The 21108-nt window shown below is 50.8% G+C and overlaps 1 protein-coding gene across 1 annotated transcript in view; it reads left to right on the top strand.

The window, feature by feature from the left end:
* The window catches only part of tbl3 (transducin beta like 3), a 123858-nt gene that overhangs the window by 51715 nt on the left and 51035 nt on the right, over nt 1-21108 (top strand). The window contains 5 exon segments of the mRNA XM_072480857.1: nt 11762-11816; nt 11818-11910; nt 13326-13556; nt 16311-16359; nt 16362-16380. Of these exon segments, the coding sequence (XP_072336958.1) occupies nt 11762-11816; nt 11818-11910; nt 13326-13556; nt 16311-16359; nt 16362-16380 (447 nt within the window).

Genomic DNA, 21108 nt, shown 5'->3' with positions numbered 1-21108 from the left:
TATATAATGGAACGCTACTCCTCTCACCCTGAATTCTACATATCACCACCTTTTCTGGCAACATTCTTTCCAAACTACATAATTCCTCATCTCTTACCATTAACGATTGACTAGCCCCTGTATCTCTTAAAATTGTGACTTCTTTACCTGCTCCTGATACAAATGAGTAAACTTTACCCACACAAGTAAATTCTTTAAAGATATCTGGCACCTTCTTATCAATTACTTCTTGAACAATCGTTTGCACCTCCTTTGCTTCCCTTGGGCTTTCCTTTACCACTCTCGCAAACCCCATTGTCTTATCCTGTTTTACCACATCAGCCTTCCCAGTGCTTTTCTTCAACCACCAACACTGTGACTTTACATGGCCTAGTTTGTTGCAGTGAAAACATCTGAAACTTTTCATTTCTTTTCCACCCTCCTGGATTTCTTTTTTAATCTGAGGTACACTCTCTTTATTGTCTCCCATCAGATCACCTTTACCTTTACCACTTGAGTATTTCTCATGTCCCCAGTTTCTATCCCTCACCGGCTGAAACTGATGTCGGAAACCAAGCTTTGATTTATACACTAATTCACAATCATCGGCCATTTCCGCTGCTAATCTCGCAGTTTTAACCCTCTGTTCTTCCACATGAGTTCTCACCACATCAGGAATTGAATTTTTAAACTCCTCCAAAAGTATAATTTCTCTGAGAGCTTCATACGTTTTGTCTATTTTCAAAGCCCTTACCACCTTTCAAAATTACTCTTGTTTGAACCTTTCAAACTCCCTTTCAAACTCCATGTATGTTTGACCAAATTCTTTCCTTAAATTTCTAAACCTTTGTTTGTAAGCTTCAGGCACTAGCTCATATGCACTTAAGATGGATTTCTTCACCTCCTCATACGTTCCAGATACCTCCTCCGGTAGTGATGCAAACACTTCACTAGCTCTACCTATCAGCTTTGTTTGAATCAGTAACACCCACATGCCCTGTGGCCATTTCATTTGTTTAGCTACCTTCTCAAATGAAAGGAAAAAGGGCTTCCACTTCCTTCTCGTCAAACCTTGGCAATGCTTGGACATATTTAAATAGATCCCCACCAAGCCTTCGACTATGACGCTCTTTCTCACTATCCTCATCACTGTCATCCAACTGTACGTTTCCCTTTACGTCTGCCAATTTTAACTGATTGTCATGTTTCATGGTCATTTTCTGAAGTTCAAACTCCCTCTCTTTATCTTTTTCCCTGATCTGTACCTCCCTTTCTTTTTCGTTTTGTTCTGCTAGGGCTATTCTTTAATTTCTCCTTTCATCTCTCTCCTTTTCTTTTCCTCTCTCTCTTTCTCTTTCTTTTTCCTCTCTCTCACTCTCGTATTCAAGCCGCTTTAATTCTTTCTCATGTTCCATTTGTTTAATTTGCAACTGAATTTTTGCCATTTCAATGAGTCAAACTCTATCTCAGGCAGCTTTAAATGCTTAACCACCGCCATAATTACCTCATCTTTTCGCATTTTGTCAGGTAATGCTAACTGCAATGTTCTTGCCAAATCTAACAGTCAGCTTTTCGTTTCTGTCCGTAAAGTACTACGTGTGACATTCTCCACCCCCAAAAACTTCTGAGCCTCTGAAAGAGCCATTGTTCACAACACTCTCCCCACTTAAACTAAAATACCACACCGGAAAAGCAACAATCCTTCACTGTCTTTAAGTTCACAAAAGCCAATCCAATAGATAGACTTTTATCCCAATTGTTATGGCGAGGCGTTTTCAGAACCCCGAAATGTATCATGGAGTTCAACCAACCTCTCCCTTTAATGTATTTGTTGCTTTTCCTAGCACACAGCTTGTTCCCTAGGTGTGGGATTACAATTATGGACACGTGGGTTTTTAAACACAAAACACTGTTTATTCCATGAACTCAACTTGACATCTTAAATAAACATTGGATCTCTTAACACTCCTTACTTCAAAGATAACTCAGAAAATATTGCAACAGTAAATAATTCCTCAAAATGTTCCTTCAAACTTCCAAGAGACTTAACACCTTTAAACAGAATCACTTCAGGTTAAAGGTTTTACTATTATGAGTTTAAATCACTAAAATTATCCAGAGATAGTCTTTCATGGCAGAGATCCAGCTCACTGCAAACACAGACACTTCCCAAGCTCTTTTCCTCCAAACTGTAGCTCTCTGGAAACACACAGACACACACAAGCTGCTTTTTCAAACTGCAGCTCTCTGGAAACACCCAAACACACACAAGCTCTTTTTCAAAACTGCACAACTAAACTGCAAAATGGCTGACCCGACCTCAGCTCCACCCACTCTCTGACATCACTGTTTTCTTAAAGGTACATTGCTTAAACATCCATGTTTTAAAGGTACTCTCACATGACAGCATCCTTGAGCACGGGTGAGGTCCCGGAGGACTGGAGAATTGCTAATGTTGTCCCTTTGTTTAAGAAGGGTAGCAGGGATAATCCAGGGAATTATAGACCTGGGAATTTAACGTCAGTGGTAGGCAAACTGTTGGAGAAGATACTGAGGTATGGGATCTATTCACATTTGGAAGAAAATAGACTTATCAGTGATAGGCAGCATGGTTTTGTGCAGGGAAGGTCATGCCTTACAAACCGAATAGAATTATTTGAGGAAGTGACTAAAAGTTTTAAAAAATATATATATTTATTAAAGTTTTTTAACACAATTTTTCTCCCTTACAAACAATAACCCCCCGCACTGAGCAAGATATATACATGGCAAAATGGTATATTTACATAGCTTTGTACACTGGCTCTCTCCCACACGTGCCAGTTTCCCCAACCCTTCATGTTATCTCTTGCTCATCTCCCCCCCCACCCCCCCCCCCGCCTTGCTGCTGACCGACCTTCCTCTAACGCTCCACGAGATAGTCTAGGAACGGTTGCCACCGCCTGTAGAACCCCTGCGCAGACCCTCTCAAGGGAAACTTAATCCTCTCCAGCTTTATGATCCCAGCCATGTCGTTTATCCAGGACTCCACGCTAGGGGGCTTCGCCTCCTTCCACATTAGCAAGATCCTTCGCCGGGCTACTAGCGACGCAAAGGCCAGAATGCCGGCCTCTTTCGCCTCCTGCACTCCTGGCTCGTCCACTACTCCAAAGATTGCTAGCCCCCAGCTTGGCTTGATCCGGACTTTCACCACCTGAGATATTGCTCCCGCCACTCCTCTCCAGAACCCCTCCAGTGCCGGGCATGACCAAAACATATGGACATGGTTCGCCGGGCTCCCTGAGCACCTTCCCCATCTGTCCTCTACCCCAAAGAACCTACTCAACCTCGCCCCCGTCAAGTGCGCTCTGTGGACCACCTTAAATTGTATCAGGCTGAGCCTGGCACACGAGGAGGAGGAGGAATTAACCCTACCTAGGGCATCAGCCCACAGACCTTCCTCAATCTCCTCCCCCAGCTCCTCCTCCCATTTACCCTTCAGCTCCTCTACCAGCGTTTCCCCTCTTCTTTCATCTCCTGGTATATTGCCGACACCTTGCCCTCCCCGACCCATACACCCGAGATCACCCTGTCTTGAATTTCTTGTGCCGGGAGCAATGGGAATTCCCTCACCTGCATATATCTAAAAGCATTTCCCGGGGGTATCTCAAACTTCTCCTCCAGTGCCCCTAGGCTCACAAACGTCCCCATTCTTCTAATCCCCGCCCGATGCCAGCTCTGGAACCCCCCGTCCATCATCCCCGGGACAAACCAGTGGTTACCCCTGATCGGGGACCACACCGAGGCTCCCATTGCACCCCTGTGCCGTCTCCACTGACCCCAGATCCTTAGCGTTTGCCGCCACCACCAGACTCGTGGTGTACCTTGTCGGCGAGAGCGGAAGCGTGGTGCCGTCACCGAACGCCCCCAGGCTCGTTCCTTTACAGGACGCCATCTCCATCCATCTTCCATGCCGCCCCCTCTCACCCCAATCACCCACTTGCGGATCATCGGCACATTTGCTGCCCAGTAGTAGCTCCCTAGGTTTGGCAGCGCAACCCTCCTCGGTCCCTACTGCGTTCCAGGAACCCTCTCCTTACCCTCGGGATTCTATTCGCCCACACAAACCCCATTATACTCCCTACCTACTCTCTTAAAAAGGCCTAGGTGATCACGATGGGGAAGGCACTGAAACACAAACAGAAACCTCGGAGGACCACCCATTTTGACTGACTGCACTCTACCCGCCAGCGAGAGCGGTAACATGTCCCATCTTTTGAAGTCCTCCTCCATTTGCTCCACCAACCTCGTCAGATTCAGTTTATGTAGGGTCCCCAACCTCCTGGCTATCTGGATCCCCAGACACCGAAAGCTCCCCTCCACCGCGGTAGGTCCCCTATCCCTCTTTCTTGGTCCCCTGCCTGTAATACAAGGAGCTCACTCTTCCCTACATTGAGCTTATAGCCCGAAAACTCCCCAAACTCCCTTAGAGTCTGCATGACCTCCACCTTCCCCTCCATTGGATCCGCCACGTACAACAGGTCATCCGCATATAGCGACACCCAATGCGCTTCTCCCCCTCGGACCACACCCCCTCCATTTATTAGACTCCCTCAATGACATGGCCAAGGGTTCGATCGCCAATGCAAACAACAGGGGGGATAGGGGGCACCCCTGCCTCGTTTGGGGCACCCCTGCCTCGTTCCTCGGTACAGCCGAAAGTACTCCGACCTCCGCCGATTCGTCACTACACTCGCCACCGGGGCTCTGTAAAGGAGCTTAAACCCAACTGATAAACCCTCCCCCGAACCCAAACCTACGCAGCACCTCCCAGAGGCACTCCCACTCTACTCGGTCAAAGGCCTTCTCCGCGTCCATAGCTGCCACTATCTCCGCCTCTACCCTCCTCCGATTGCATCATCATCACGCTTAAGAGCTGCCGCACATTAGTGTTTAATTGCCTGCCCTTTACGAATCCGTCTGGTCCTCGTGGATCATGCTCCGGGACACAGTCCTCGATCCTCGGTGGCCCGCACTTTTGCCAACAACTTAGCATCCACATTGAGGAGCGAGATCGGCCTGTATAATCCACATTGCAGTGGGGCCCTTGGCCCGCTTTAGGATCAAAGAAATTTGTCGCTTCCGACCATTGTCGGGGGCAGAGTCCCCTCACTCTCTTGCCTCATTAAAGGTCCCTCACTAGTAGCGGGGCCAACAGGTCTATGTACTTCCCTGTAGAACTCCACCGGGAACCCGTCACGGTCCCGGGGGCCTTCCCCGCCTGCATACTCCCCAAACCCTTGCTCAGCTCCTCCAACCCAATTGGTGCCCCAAACCAGCCACCTCTTGCTCCTCCACCCTCGGGAATCTCAGTTGGTCTAGGAATCATCTCATCCCCTCTTCCCCCGCTGGGGGCTGGGATCTGTACAGCTCTTCATAGAAGGCCTTGAATACCTTGTTTATTTTTGTCACACTCCGAACCATGGCTCCCCTTCCATCTTTGACTCCCCCCATTTCCTCGCTGCCGTCCTCTTACGGAGCTGGTTGTGCCAGCATCACGACTAGCCTTTCCCCCATACTCGTAGGTCGCCCCCCCGGCGCCTTCCTCCACTGTGCCTCCGCCTTCCCTGTGGTCAACAGGTCAAACTCCGTCTGGAGCCGTCGTCTTTCCCCAAGTAATCCCTCCTCAGGGGCCTCTGCGTATCTCCTGTCCACTCTCAAAATCTCCCCCACTAACCTCTCCCTTTCCATGCCCTCTGTCTTCTCCCTATGAGCCCTGATGGAGATTAGCTTTCCCCTGATCACCGCCTTCAACGCCTCCCATACCACCCCCACCCGCACCTCCCCGTTGTCGTTGGCCGCCAAGTACCTTTCGATACACCCCCTCACCTTCCCACACACCACCTCATCTGCCAGCAGTCCCACATCCAGCCGCCACAGCGGGCGTTGGTACTCTCCTCTCCCAGCCCCATTTCCACCCAGTGCGGGGCATGGTCCGAAACGGCTATGGCCGAATACTCCGTCCCCTGCCCTGCCCTGCCCAGAACAAAAAAATCTCTCCGGGAGTAGGCTTTGTGCACATGGGAGAAGAAAGAAAATTCCCTGGCCTGCGGTCTTGCAAACCTCCATGGGTCCACTCCCCCCATCTGATCCATAAACCCCCTAAGCACCTTGGCCGCCGCCGGCCTCTTTCCAGTCCTTGATCTGGAGCGGTCCAGTGCTGGGTCCAACACTGTATTGAAGTCTCCTCCCATTATCAGGCCTCCTACCTCCAGGTCCGGAATGCGCCCCAACATGCGCTTCATGAATCCAGCATCATCCCAGTTCGGGGCGCATACATTTACCAACATCACCCACATCCCCTGCAACCTACCACTCACCATCACATATCTCCCTCCATTATCCACTACGATAGTCTTGGCCTCAAATGACACACGCTTTCCCACCAATGTTGCCACCCCTCTATTCTTCGCGTCCAGTCCCGAGTGAAATACCTGTCCTACCCATCCCTTTCTTAACCTGATCTGATCCGCCACCTTCAGGTGTGTCTCTTGGAGCATGACCACGTCTGCCTTCAGTTCCTTTAAGTGCGCGAACACTCGAGCCCTCTTCACCGGCCCATTCAGGCCCCTCACGTTCCACGTTATCAGCCGGATTGGAGGGGCTCTCACCCCCCCCCCCCCAGTCCCGTATCCGCGTCTCCCTCACCAGCCGGGGGACGCCCATCCCGACCACCTCTTCTCTCTTCTGTGTCCCATTCCCTTTCGGCCAGTGCAGCAGCAACCCCCCCGCCCCTCCCCCCGCTAGACCCCTGTCTAGCTTTTTTGCACCCCCCATATCACTCCCGTAAGTCAGCTGACCCCGGCTTCCCCCGCCGTCCCTTTGACCTCCCCGTGTGGGAGTCTCCCAACCAATATGCGTTCCTTCGTTCCCCTTCCCGCCTTTCTTCCCGCGCGCGGGAAAAAACCCCGCGCTTTCCAAAGCCTGCCCCACCCCCTCTGGTGCAGCTCCTGTCGCGGCCTTGTCTCTCTCCCCCAGCCCATGTAACATTTCCTGCGCGTGATTGACCCCCTATATACAACAACCATCACACATCAAACCTCAAACATCCCCCCCACCATCACAAACCCTCAGTTAGAGTCCAACTTTTCGGTTTGTATGAAGGTCCACGCCTCTTCAGGCGTTTCAAAGTAATAGTGTTGGTCCTTGTATGTGACCCACAGTCACGTTGGCTGCAGCATTCCGAATTTCACTCCTTTCCGGTGAAACGCCGCTTTGGCCCGGTTGAAACCCGCTCTCCGCTTTGCAACCTCCGTGCTCCAGTCCGGGTATATTCGGATCTCTGCATTGTCCCAATTACTGCTCCGCTCCTTCTAGGCCCATTTCAGGACCCTCTCTCTCTGTCCGTGAACCGGTGAAATCTCACCACCATCGCCCTTGGCGGCTCATTTGCCTTGGGCTCCCTCGCCAGCACCCGGTGTGCCCCGTCCAGCTCCAGCGACCTCGAAGGGGCCTCCGCGCCCATCATCGCCCCGATCATCGTGCCCGCGTATGCCACGGCATCGGCTCCCTCCACTCCTTCTGGGAGACCCAGGATCCGCAGATTCTTTCTCCTCGACCTGTTCTCCAGGTCTTCGAGTCTTACCGCCCACCTCTTGTGTAGCGCCTCGTGCTGCTCTACTCTCACCGCCAGGCCCAAGAGCTCGTCCTCATTCTCACTAACTCTTTTCTGTACCTCCTGGATCTTTACCTCGTGGGCCTTCTGGGTTATCCCTAGTCCTTCAATTACTGCCAGCATCTCCTTGCGCAGCTCCTCGAAGCAGCGCTTGATGAACTCCTGCAGCTCCGGCCCGCACTCCGCTTTGTCCCTGGCCGCCGCCATTTTGATTTTTTTCCCTCGCTTCTCCCGCTGCTCCAATGCTGCTTTTTTGGCCGTTGCACTTCTGGTCCAGTCCATAAAAGTTGGAGGGGGACCTCTCTCTTCCCTTCCCCACGGGTTGTGTTCGAAAAAATTCCGTTGGGGCTCCTCCAATGAGCCCGAAAGTCCGTAATAGCGGGAGCTGCCGAATCGTGCGGCTTAGCTCCGCATAGCCGCAACCGGAAGTGGAAGTGACAAAGTTAATTGATGAGGGAAGGGCTGTCGATGTCATATACATGGACTTCAGTAAGGCGGTTGATAAAGTTTCCCATGGCAGGTTGATGGAAAAAGTGAAGTCGCATGGGGTTCAGGGTGTACTAGCTAGATGGATAAAGAACTGGCTGGGCAACAGGAGACAGACAGAGTAGTGGTGGAAGGGTGTGTCTCAAAATGGAGAAGGATGACTAGTGGTGTTCAGCAGGGATCCGTGCTCGGACCACTGTTGTTTGTGATATACATAAATGATCTGGACGAAGGTATAGGTGGTCTGATTAGCAAGTTTGCAGATGATACTAAGATTGGTGGAGTTTTCCTTGCTAAATGTAGATGCCAAGGTGCTGGCGAAGGTCTTAGCCACGAGGATTGAGGATTGTGTGCCGCAGATCATCCATGAAGACCAGACTGGGTTTGTGAAGGGGAGACAGTTGAACGCGAATGTGCGGAGGCTTTTGAACGTTATCATGATGCCGGCGAGGGAGGGGGAGGCGGAGAGAGTGGTGGCATTGGACGCTGAGAAAGCCTTCGATAGGGTGGAGTGGGGGTACTTGTGGGAGGTGCTGAAGAGGTTCGGGTTTGGGGAGGGGTTTGTCAGGTGGGTTAGGCTGTTGTACCAGGTCCCGATGGCGAGTGTGGCCACAAATAGGAGGAGGTCTGAGTACTTTCGGTTGCACCGAGGGACGAGACAGGGGTGTCCCCTGTCCCCCCCTGCTCTTCGCACTGGCGATTGAACCCCTGGCTATGGCACTGAGAGAGTCGAGGAACTGGAGGGGGTTGGTGCGGGGTGGGGAGGAGCAAAAGGTGTCGCTTTATGCGGGCGACCTGCTGCTGTATGTGGCGGACCCGGTGGGAGGAATGCCAGAGGTAATGAGGATGCTTAGGGAATTCGGGGACTTTTCGGGGTACAAGCTCAATATGGGGAAGAGCGAGCTGTACGTAGTTCAGCTAGGGGACCAGGAGAGGGGGATTGGTGAGCTCCCACTAAAAAGGGCGGAGACGAGTTTCAGATATTTGGGGGTCCAGGTGGCCAGGAGCTGGGGGGCCCTGCATAGGCTTAACTTTACAAGGCTGGTGGAGCAAATGGAGGAGGAGTTCAAGAGGTGGGACGCGTTGCCGCTGTCCCCGGCGGGTAGGGTGCTCCCAAGGTTTTTGTTCCTGTTCCAGTGCCTCCCCGTGTTTATCCCGAAGGCTTTTTTCAGGCGGGTTAACAGGAGTATAATGGGGTTTGTGTGGGCGCGAGGGACTCCGAGGGTGAGAAGTGTGTTCCTGGAGCGGAGTAGAGATGGGGGGCTGGCGCTGCCCAACCTCTGTGGGTACTACTGGGCCGTCAGTGTCACAATGGTGCGCAAGTGGGTGATGGAGGGGGAGGGGGCTGCATGGAAGAGGTTGGAGACGGCGTCCTGTGTGGGTATGAGTCTGGGGGCGCTGGCAACGGCACCGCTGCCACTCCCTCCAAGGAGGTATACCACGAGCCCGGTGGTGGTGGCGGCCCTCAAGATTTGGGGGCAGTGGAGGCGGCATAGGGTGGAAGTTAGGGCCTCGGCGTGGACCCCATTACGGGGGAACCACCAGTTAGCCCCAGGAAGAACAGGTGGAGGGTTTTCTGGGTGGCACAGGGCAGGCATACGAAAGTTGGGGGACCTGTTTGTGGACGGGAAGTTCGCGAGCTTGGGTGATCTGGAGGAGAGGTACGGGCTCCCCCCCGGGGAACACCTTCAGGTACTTACAGGTAAGGGCGTTTGCCAGACGGCAGGTGGTGGAATGCCCACGGCTACTGCCACACACAGTACAGGACAGGGTGCTCTCGGGCCTAGGGAGGGTGAACTCTTCCTCTTCATGCGCGAGGCTCAGCCTCATACAGTTTAAGGTGCTGCACAGGGCACACATGACCGGGACAAGGATGAGCAGGTTCTTTGGGGGTGAGGACAGGTGTGTTAGGTGCTCAGGGAGCCCAGCAAATCACACCCATATGTTCTGGGCATGCCCAGCGCTGGAGAAATTTTGGAAGGGCGTAGCGAGGACGGTGTCGAGGGTGGTAGGATCCAGGGTCAAACCGGGCTGGGGGCTCGCAATATTTGGGGTGGCAGAGGAGCCGGGAGTGCAGGAGGCGAAAGAGTCCGGAATTGCGTCCCTGGTAGCCCGGCGAAGGATTCTCCTTCAGTGGAAAGATACGAGGCCCCGAAGCGTGGAATCCTGGATCAGCGATCTGGCAGGGTTCATTAAATTGGAGAGGGTGAAATTTGCCTTGAGAGGGTCGGTACAAGGGTTCTTCAGGCGGTGGCAACCGTTCTTCGACTTTCTGGCAGAACGCGAGACATTGGTCAATGGCAGCAGCAGCTCGGGGGGGGGGGGGGTTTACTTTATTTTTGTTTATGTTATTTACACTGGAAGGGTCTGAGGGGGTGTATACACCTGTTGTCTTAAGTCGGGGTGTTAATGTTAATTTATTATTTAGGTACGGGGGGAGGGGTTTGGGGGGTTGCTTTTTTAGATTGTGTTTTGTACTTAACCCTGTTGGGTTCTTTTTTCTTTCTCATTTTGTTATTGATATTTTATGAAAACCTTTAATAATAAAAATTATTTAAGATTGGTGGAGTTGCAGATAGCGAGGGGGACTGTCAGAGAATACAGCAAAATATAGATAGATTGGAGAGTTGGGCAGAGAAATGGCAAATGGAGTTCAATCCAGGCAAATGCAAGGTGATGCATTTTGGAAGATCCAATTCAAGAGCGGACTATACGGTCAATGGAAGAGTCCTGGGAAAATTGATGTACAGCGAGATCTGGGAGTTCAGGTCCATTGTACCCTGAAGGTGGCAACGCAGGTCGATAGAGTGGTCAAGAAGGCATAGAGCATGCTTGCCTTCATCGGACGGGGTATTGAGTACAAGAGTCGGCAGGTCATGTTACAGTTGTATAGGACTTTGGTTAGGCCACATTTGGAATACTGCGTGCAGTTCTGGTCGCCACTTTACCAGAAGGATATGGATGCTTTAGAGAGGGTGCAGAGAGGTTCACCAGGATGTTGCCTGGTATGGAAGGTGCTAGCTATGAAGAAAGGTTGAGTAGATTAGGATTGTTTTCGTTGGAAAGACGGAGGTTGAGGGGGGGACCTGATTGAAGTTTACAAAATTATGAGAGGTATGGACAGGGTGGATAGCAACAAGCTTTTTCCAAGAGTGGGGGTGTCAATTACAAGGGGTCATGGTTTCAAGGCGAGAGGGGGAAAGTTTAAGGGAGATGTGCGTGAAAGTTTTTTATGCAGAGGGTAGTGGGTGCCTGGAACGGAGGTGGTAGAGGCGGGCACGATAGCATCATTTAAGATGCATCTAGGCAGATATATGAATGGGCGGGGGAACAGAGGGAAGTAGATCCTTGGAAAATAGGTGACAGGTTTAGATAAAGTGATCTGGATCGGCGCAGGAAGGGAGGCCGAAGGGTCTGTTCCTGTGCTGTAATTTCTTTGTTCTTTGTTCATAGATTTATTGTCCTCAGTTGAAGGTGGTAAAAGGATTTATTAAAGCTCCAAATTGATAATTTGATTGTTATCTGACAATGAATATATTAACAATGGATTTCTGTATTCTACGACTTGATTGCAGACTTCAATATTGTGTGCGAATTCTTAGTTCTGACTTGTCTTTTTACCCAATGATTTTCACATTGCAGATTGAAAGAAGGTTTCATCGTCAGTGGTAGCCAGGATTGCACCTTAAAGCTGTGGGCCTCTTGCAAAATCCCTGGGGGTTAACGATAATGAAAAAATTACAGAACCTGAAATCCTTCATGCTGATTTGACTGAGAAGGTGCACGACAAGGTAGGAATCGTGTGTCATGACCTTATATTGGTGCCTAAGCAATGACGAACACTAAACTGCTTTGGTGAAGAAGAAATCAAAAACAGGCCGATCACAGGTTGCTGAACGTAGACGTTTACAGCGCAGTGGAGCTGCCCTCGGTTGGTTCCATTCACGTCCCTTCCTACTGTTTAAGCATTGCCTAGTAATGGCTTTACTTATTTCCTCCCAAGTTCCTCCAGAATGTAGCGCAGCCAGTTTGACCTCCCTCATCTCACTTCCCCTCCCCTCCACTGCCAGTGCTGCCAGGACTGCTGGCCAGTCATTCACTGCTTGACTAGGCTGCGATTTCTTCCAGTTTTGTATTGAGACGGTTTAAATCATTGTCCTCACGCCTCAGACAAACTCCATACCTATGCCACCGATTCCACCCACCATCATGGCTGCTATCTCCAGTTTGAGATAGTTTGCGTCCTCAAAATTTTGAATTGGAGCCAAGAACCTGACCCAATAAACTTTACATTACAAAGTGCCAACTTCCAGCTCTGACATTCACCTCTATTTCAGCCCATCTGGCTGCAACTAGGTTAATTAGGAATGGGTAACGAATGCTGGCTTTGCCAGCGACACACATCCCATGAATGAATTAAATGATTTAAATCACTGCTACTCATATCCTATCCTGCTTATCCATGTCTTGTTTATACATCCTACCTTCATTGATGCACAGTAGCTGCTGGCCCTCCAAAACCCCTCGTTTATAAGATTACCATGTTTATGTTCATGGCCTCACCCCCCACCGTGCTCCCCCTGCCCCCGACACATTTTGTAATCTCCATCAGCCTTCCAGTTCACAGGACCATAAGACATAGCAGAAGTAGGCCATTCAGCCCATCGCACCTGCTCCACCATTCAATGAGATCATGGCTGATCTGATATAAATCCTCAAATCCACTTTCCCACCTTATCCCTATAACCGTTGATCCCCTTACTGATTAAATATCTGTCTATCTCACCCTTGAACGTACTTAACAACCCAGCCTCCACAGATTCACTACCCTATTTCACCTTTAGCCTCTCCTCTTGACTGACCCCGTTCTGCACCCCACCACCCCACACTCTGTCTCACCATTGGCAGCCATGCCTTCAGAATGCTTAGCTCTGCAATTCTGTCCCTTAAACCACTGCACTGCGCATTCCTCTTTAAAGGCCATGCTCAAAAGCTTTGGTTCATCCTTCATAATATCCCCTTTGGCTTGGCATTAAACCTCTGTGAAGCGTATTGGGATGTTTATTATTATAGTAAAGGTATTTTATAAAAATGTGATAATTATGTAGGATATTCCATTGATAACGATACTCTTTGCTTGTTAAACATCAGAAAATGAAGCTGTGCTTTGTTCTTATAGCAATCTTATTTGTTTATTATTTCCTAGGATATAAACAGTGTGGTAGTCTCTCCTAATGACAAGCTAGTGGCTACAGGCTCCCAGGACCGAACAGCAAAGCTTTGGTCAACGTCTGATTTCTCACTTGTGGGAGTGTTTCGAGGGCACAAGCGTGGGATTTGGTCTGTCCAGTTTTCTCCTATGGATCAGATCCTAGCCACTTCTTCAGCAGATGGGACTGTCAAACTGTGGGGACTTCAGGACTTCAACTGCTTAAAGGTAGAAAACATTACATGGATAATGTGGTAAAGCAACCAGACTTGTGCATTATCATCACTGGACATTACAAAAAGGGAGTTGGATGGCATAGCAGACATCAGAGTCCTTAACAGTTCCAAAATTAAAGATTGAGAATCTGGGGTGCGATTCTCCGACCCCCCACCGGGTCGGAGAATCGCCGGGGGCTGGCGTGAATCCCGACCCCGGCCGGTTGCCGAATTCTCCGGCACCGGATATTCGGCGGGGGCGGGAATCGCGTCGTGCCGGTTGGCGGGGGCCCCCCCGGCGATTCTCCGGCCCGGAAGGGCCGAAGTTCCTCTTCTAGAATGCCTGTCCCGCCGGCGTGGATTAAACCACCTCTCTTACCGGCGGGACAAGGCGGCACGGGCGGGTCCTGGGGGGGGCGCGGGGCGATCTGGCCCCGGTTTGGGGGGGGGGGGCCCACGGTGGCCAGGCCCGCGATCTGTGCCGTGCCTGTGCCTGTGCCGTGGGGGGCACTCTTTTCCTTCCGCCTTCGCCACGGTCTCCACCATGGCGGGAGGCGGAAGAGACTCCCTCCACTGCGCATGCGCGGGGATGCCGTGAGCGGGCCGCCTGACGCTCCCACGCATGTGCCGCCCGGCAATATCATTTCCGCGCCAGCTGGCGGGGCACCAAAGGCCTTTCCCGCCAGCTGGCGGGGCGGAAATCAGTCCGGCGCAGATCTAGCTCCTCAAGGTTAGGGCTCGGCCGCTGAAGGGGCGGAGGATTCCGCACCTTTGGGGGCGGCGCGATGCTGGTCTGATTCACGCCTTTTATGGCACCGGTCGGCGGACATTGCGCCGATTGCGGAGAATCCCGCCCCTGATGTGTGACATGGAGGTTGATGGTGTGAGTAGGAAACAATGTGACCAAGGGAAAGGTTCCTGGCAGAATAAGCGAGCGAGTTGGGGACATGCAGGGTGATCGTCGGGTGGCCTGGTGCGGCAATGTTTTGGGGGGAGTGGGGGTTGTTTACCTGCTCTTTTGGGAACAGGATGGGCTTTTTCACTCCCCTGGCCAACAAAGAACGTTCAATATTGAAGGATTTACTTGGACCTCTTCTGGCCTCGAGCCTACCTGTAGCCAGCCCCGGGTAGACTGTGCAGACCATAGTCAATCTGAAGTTAAAATCACGTGTATGTTGCAGTCACCTGATCGGGACCTCAATTTTGCTGCTTTCTGGAACAGGTAGCTGTGTAAAACCTGAAAATATCCAGCTAAAGTAACATGGTAGGTGGACAATTTAGGAATGGTACGGTGAGCCTCAAGGTGCCATTTTATCTTCCTGCAGCTTCTCCACCACCACCCATTGCAATCCTGATGAGCACACTGGGTTAAAATCCTAATAGCTGGTTACAGTAAAATACCAGTCATTTAAACTGCTCTCTTTTTAGCCTTGGTAATGCCCTGTCCTGTGGGTCTTGACCCTTCATCTTGGTTTCTTGATTTAACATTGAATGGCCTCTATCCAGTTCTCAGTGAACAGGTGTCTATAGCACAAATATAACTGCAACTTTGCGATCTCACCCTGGACAGCTACATGGATAATGAAGTGACAATGTCACTGACACTTGAGTCCAGTGATGCAATCTCTTCGTGTTGTCTGATGTGACTCAAAAACCCGAGCATACATCAGCAATAACTATTGAAAAGTTAACTTTGAATGCCTCTTTGATGGCATTATTTGCTGTCTTGCAAAAATTCCTGGCACTCCTAGTTGATTTGTGCGAGATATTATTTTGATGTTAAAGTGGTACAGTAGGTACCAAGTATGTGCAAGGAAGTTGTTCTAATCCACTGTGGAATCCAGTTTCTCTTACTCTGCAAAACCTGTTTAGGAATAAGGCGAAATGCTATTGTTCTCTGACCGATGTAGCGTGAAAGAGATACACTCAATGTCTATAACAGGCTTTTCAACCTTTTCGTGTGAGGTCCTCAATTCAATTTTTCTCAGACTTGGGGCCCATGACCAGATTTTGGATGGGGAGCATTTTTAAAAGCTGACCTATGAAAAGAAACAACTTACTGAGCAAAAGAAAAATGTCTTGACAAATTGACAATTTTAAAAAATGAGTAATAAATAAAGATGACCATTAGATAGAAAAGGGTTTGAGTGTGTCCACTCGCATCACAGTCTGAATGTTCACGTCACTCTCACGCCCACTGTGTGTGGCTGGAAGTGCTGGTCGGGTGAGGGTGAACGAGAGCCCCGAGACTGTGTGTGAGCAGGTACACACACTCACACTCTCTCTCTCTCTCTCTCTCTCTCACCCTCGAAGGGTATTCGAAAAAGTGCCACAAAGAACGTATCATGCAAAAATGAAGGCTATGTGATGCTAATATTGGAAAGAAACACTATGTACTGTCTCACAGGAGGCATGACATAGGGTGACTTGTTTTGTTGAAGCAAAACATTTCTCAAAGTTCGGCATGCTCCCCGAAGTCCGCCAGTGACATTTTAAACATACCTACAATGACTTGAATTGGTTGTTCAACCATCTGCCTAACTCTGTTTAAAAAAAAAAAAATCATTGGCCATATTTCACGCTCTTCTCTAGTATAGCTGTGCCACTAATCTACTATGAGCCCTTATGCAAATTCCATTCATTCCTATTATTTACACTGAGTGAGTCACGTATGTAGCAATAGATAACCATTAATGATTTTTATTGTTGTGAGTAACAGCTCTTGTTTACTACATGGTGACCTCATTGCCTACATTTGTATTCTCAGACATTTGAAGGCCACGATGCTTCCGTACTGAAAACGATTTTTGTGAGTCGTGAACTCAGCTGCTGACAAGGTATTTTTATAAAATCTGTGGACATGTACTAAACATAGTGGGAGTATCGCATCGCAACAATTTCAGCCATAAAAATTTAGATTGACCCAGCATCCTCAGTCTTTTGTGGGAGCGAGTTTCAGACTTCTGCTACCCTTCCTGAAAATAGTTGCTTCCTATTTTTAAATTTTTTAATTTATAAATTTAGAGTGCCCAATTCATTTTTTCCAATTAAGGGGCAATTTAGCTTGGCCAATCCACCTAACCTGCACATCTTTTGGGTTGTGGGGGTGAAACCCACGCAAACTTGGGGAGAAAGTGCAAACTCCACACGGACGGTGACCCAGAGCCGGGATCGAACCCGGGTCCTCGGTCCACTGTGCTGCCCACTGTTACTTCCTATTTTAAATCCTCAATGACCTTGCCCTAACAAGAACTTATTTCTCTGTATCCATCGAGCCCCTTAATTGCTTCAAGTACACTGATTAGATCCCCACCTCCATCTTTCAAATTCTAGGAATACAAGCCAATTTTATGAGACCTGGCTTCATAATTTGAACCTTTAATCCTGGTATCACCTCTGATAAAATGAAGGCAGAAAATGCTGGAAACACTCAGCAGGCCTGGCAGCATCTGTGGCCTGAAATTGTTGCGCTCAAAGTTGAATTCAGAAGGCTGCAAAGTGCCTATTTGGCAAATGAGATGCTGTTCCTCGAACTCGTGCTGAGCTTTAATGGGACACTGCAAGGAACTGAGGACCGATAGGTCAGAGTGAGAGTACGGTGAAGAAAGTAGGCAATCGGAAGTTCAAAGTCGTGCTTGCAGACTGATCGGCGGTGTTCTGCAAAGAGATGACCCAATCTGCATTTGGAATCCTTGATGTAGAGGAGACTGCCTTGTGAGCAGTGAATACAGGAGACTGTACTGAAAGAAGTACACATATGTTGTTGTTTCACTTGGAAGGAGTGTTTGCAGCCTTGGATAATGAGGAGAAGGGAGGAGGGCAGGTGTTGCATCTTCTGCACTTGCATGCTCCCAATTTCTCCGACTCCGGCGTACCTGTTTGGATGGCACCGTACTTCTGATAGGTCTTCCTTTTTCTTCAGCTAAGGATTTCCTCCACTGTATTTGGCAGGTTCCTCAACTGCATCCATTCCATTTCCTGCACCTCCTTTTTAAAAAAAATATTTTTATTAAGGCATTTATAATTTAAACAATCTTCAAGAAGGGGAAAAAACCCAAAGTAAATAACATCCAACCAAACCCAGACAATATGGCTTCCATACACAATTCCCCAATCTGCATTTCCCACTAACTATTTCCCACTTAATCCAACACCCCCCATGCCTCCTTTTTTCCTTTTGCCCCACCCCCTCCCCCTGCTGACAGCTTAATTTTCCACAAAGAAGTCGATAAAAGGCTGCCAACTCCGGATGAACCCCAGCATCGATCCCCTCAGAGCGAACTTGATCTTCTCAAGCCTGAGAAACCGGGCCATGTCACTCACCCACACCCCTGATTCCGGGGGTTTCGAGTCCCTCCGCGCCAATAAGATCTGTCTCCAGGTTACCAGGGAAGCAAAGGCCAACACATCAGCCTCTCTCACCCCCTGGACTCCCATGAATTAGCGGGTCTTCCGACACATCAAAAATTGCAACCTCTGGACTCGGAACCACCCGTATTTTCAATACCTTTGACATGACATCGGCAAATCCCTGCCAAAATCCCCTAGGCCTCGGACATGCCCAAACCATATAGACATGATTTGCAGGCCCACCCGCACACCTGTCCTCCACCCCTTCAAAGAACCTGCTCATTCGGGCCACAGTCATACGCGCTCTGATATTCACCGCCAAATGTCTCTCCATCACAAACCCCGTCTGGTCCTCCCGTATCTCCCCTGGCAAACAATCCTCTATTCTCGAGGCCAAGATCTTGGCCATTAGCTTGGCATCTACATTTAACAGGAAGATTGGCCTATATGAACCATCGAGGCCTGTGACATCATTGGGGAGGAGCACCTTCGCTCCCTGGCCTCATTAAACGCCCTTGCCACAGAGGCTCCAGCACACCCGAGAACATTTGTGGAACCCCACTGGGTACCCATCCTGCCCCGGGGCCTTGCCCGACTGCATCGCATCCAGCCCCTCCATCACTTCAACCAGCCCAGTTGCGGCCCCCATACCCTCCACAAGCTCTCCCGCCACCCTTGGGAACTCTAATCTCTCTAGGAAGCGCCTCATCCCCTCCGTCCTGGTTGGGAGTTCAGACTTCTATAACCTGCTATAAAAGTCCCTGAACACCCGTTCACCCCCACAGGGTCCAGGAACGTATTTCCCCCTCCTCCCCCCCCCCCCCCCCCCCCCCCCCCCCCCTTGTCCTTTACTTTCCCAATCTCCCTCGCCGACTCCCGCTTCCTCAGATGGTGTGCCAGCATTCAGCTTGCCTTCTCCCCATATTCGCACAGCACACCCCCCCCCCCCCCTTTCGCCCTTCTCAGCTGCTTCACCGCCTTCCCCATAGATAGCATCCCATACTCCCAACTGCAGCTTCTGCTGCTCCTTCAACAGCGCCGCCTCCGAGTACCTCCTGTCTATCTGGAGAATCTCCTCCACTAACCTGTCCATCTCCACCCGCTCCGCCTTCTCCCTATGTGCCCGTATCAAAATAAACTCCCCTCTCACCACTGCCTTCAACGCCTCCCATACCGTAGCTGCGGAAGCCTCCCCCATATTATTTATCTCCACATACCTCCGAATGGCCTCCCTCACCCGCTCACAGACCTCTTCCTCCACCAACAACCCCACATCTAACCTCCATTGCTGGCGCTGCCCCCCCCCCCCCCCTCCCCTTGCTCACCCGCAAGTCCACCCAGTGCGGGGAATGATCAGACACCACAATCACTGAGTACTCAATGTCCACCGCCCCCGCCAGCAATGTCTTATCCCAAAATAAAGAAGTCAATTCATAGAATCATAGAATTTACAGTACAGAAGGAGGCCATTCGGCCCATCAAGTCTGAACCGGCCTTGGAAAGAGCACCCTACTTAAGCCCATGCCTCCACCCTATCCCCGTAACCCAGTCACCCCACTTAACCTTTTTGGACACTAAGAGCAATTTAGAATGGCCAATCCACCTAACTTGCACATCTTTGGACTGTTGGAGGAAACTGGAGCTTCTGAAGGAAATCCACGCAGACACAGGGAGAACGTGCAGACTCCGCACAGACAGTGACCCAAGCCGGTAATCGAATCTGGGACCCTGGAGCTGAGCTGTGAAGCAACTGTGCCAACCACTGTCCTACCGTTCTACAGGAGTACACTGTGTGCACCTGAGGGAAGAATGAATATTCTTTCGCTCTCGACCTCCCAAACCTCCACGGATCCACTCCATTCATGTGTTCCATAAACCCCTTTAGCTCCTTCACTGTTGCCGACACCCTCCCTGACCCCGAGCTCGATCAATCCAGCCTTGGATCTATAACCGTATTAAAATTTCCCCCCCATAATCAGCTGATGTGAGTCCAGATTAGGGATCTTCCCCAGTACCCGCCTCATGAACTCTACATCATTCCAGTCCGGAGCATTAATGCCCCCCCCCCCCCCACCGAGTCCGTCACTATACATCCCACTTCAAATGCCACCCGCTTGTTGATCAAAATCGCTACCCCCTTGTTTTGGAATCTAGCCCCGAATGGAATACCTGCCCTACCCACCCTTTCCTCAGCCTAGTCTGATCTACCACCCTCTGGTGCTCAAGTGTGTCTCCTGCACCATCGCCTAGTCTGCCTTTAAGCTTTTTAAACGCGCGAACACCCAGGCCCTCTTGACTGGCCCATTCAACCCTCTCACGTTCCATGTGATCAGATCCCCCCCCCCCCCCCCCCCCCCCCCCCCCCGATCAACCATGACCCCTCCCAGACCAGTCTCCATCCCGCGTCCCACACCTCTCGGCCGCCCACCGTCATCGACCGTCCCCATATCACCTTTTAAAAAACCCTCCCCTGTCAGCAGCCTCCCTCCCCCCCATCCCCGCCACCACAAAATAGCAACCCCAACAACACATTAACCACCTGCTCACTCCCCCACTGCACCTCCGTGAACTAGCCCGCCCAGCTAGCCTGGTAGCCCGCATCCTACACCCCCCCCCCCCCCCCCCCCCCCCCCCCCCCCCCCCCCCCCCCCCCCTCTCCCGCTCCAACATCCTCCCAATGCAAATTTAACGAACATCCAGAAAAGAGCAACCCATATCTCCCATCAAGAAAGAAACAAACCCAGAACAAAACCAAACACAGTGCAAAAGTGATCCAACAAACCACAAAATACAGAACGGGAATATCTCCTCCAGAGTTCAATGTCCTCCTTCTCATGCCAGTTCATTGTCTCTGACAAACTCCATCGCCTCCTCTGGCGTCCCATAGTAGAGTTCCCAACCTTTGTATGTTACCCACAGGCGCGCCGGGTATAGCATACCAAACTTCACCCCCTTCTCAAAGTGGGCCGCCTTCACCTTGTTGAAGCTCGCTCTCCTTTTGGCCAGCTCCGTACCCAGGTCCTGATAGACGCGCAGCTCACTGCCTTCCCAGGTGCAGCGCTTTGTCTGCCTGACCCACCACACAATCCGTTCCTTATCCAAGAACCGGTGCAGACGCACACCATCACCATCGGCGGTTCGTTCCCCTGTGGCTTCCTCATTTGTGCCCCCGGTCCACTTCCAGGGCCTGAGCAAATACCCCATCTCCCAGCAGC

This window comes from Scyliorhinus torazame, chromosome 17 (assembly GCF_047496885.1).
Source record: "Scyliorhinus torazame isolate Kashiwa2021f chromosome 17, sScyTor2.1, whole genome shotgun sequence".
NCBI classification, from domain to species: Eukaryota; Metazoa; Chordata; class Chondrichthyes; order Carcharhiniformes; family Scyliorhinidae; genus Scyliorhinus; species Scyliorhinus torazame.
This window is presented reverse-complemented; position numbering and strand designations above follow the sequence as displayed.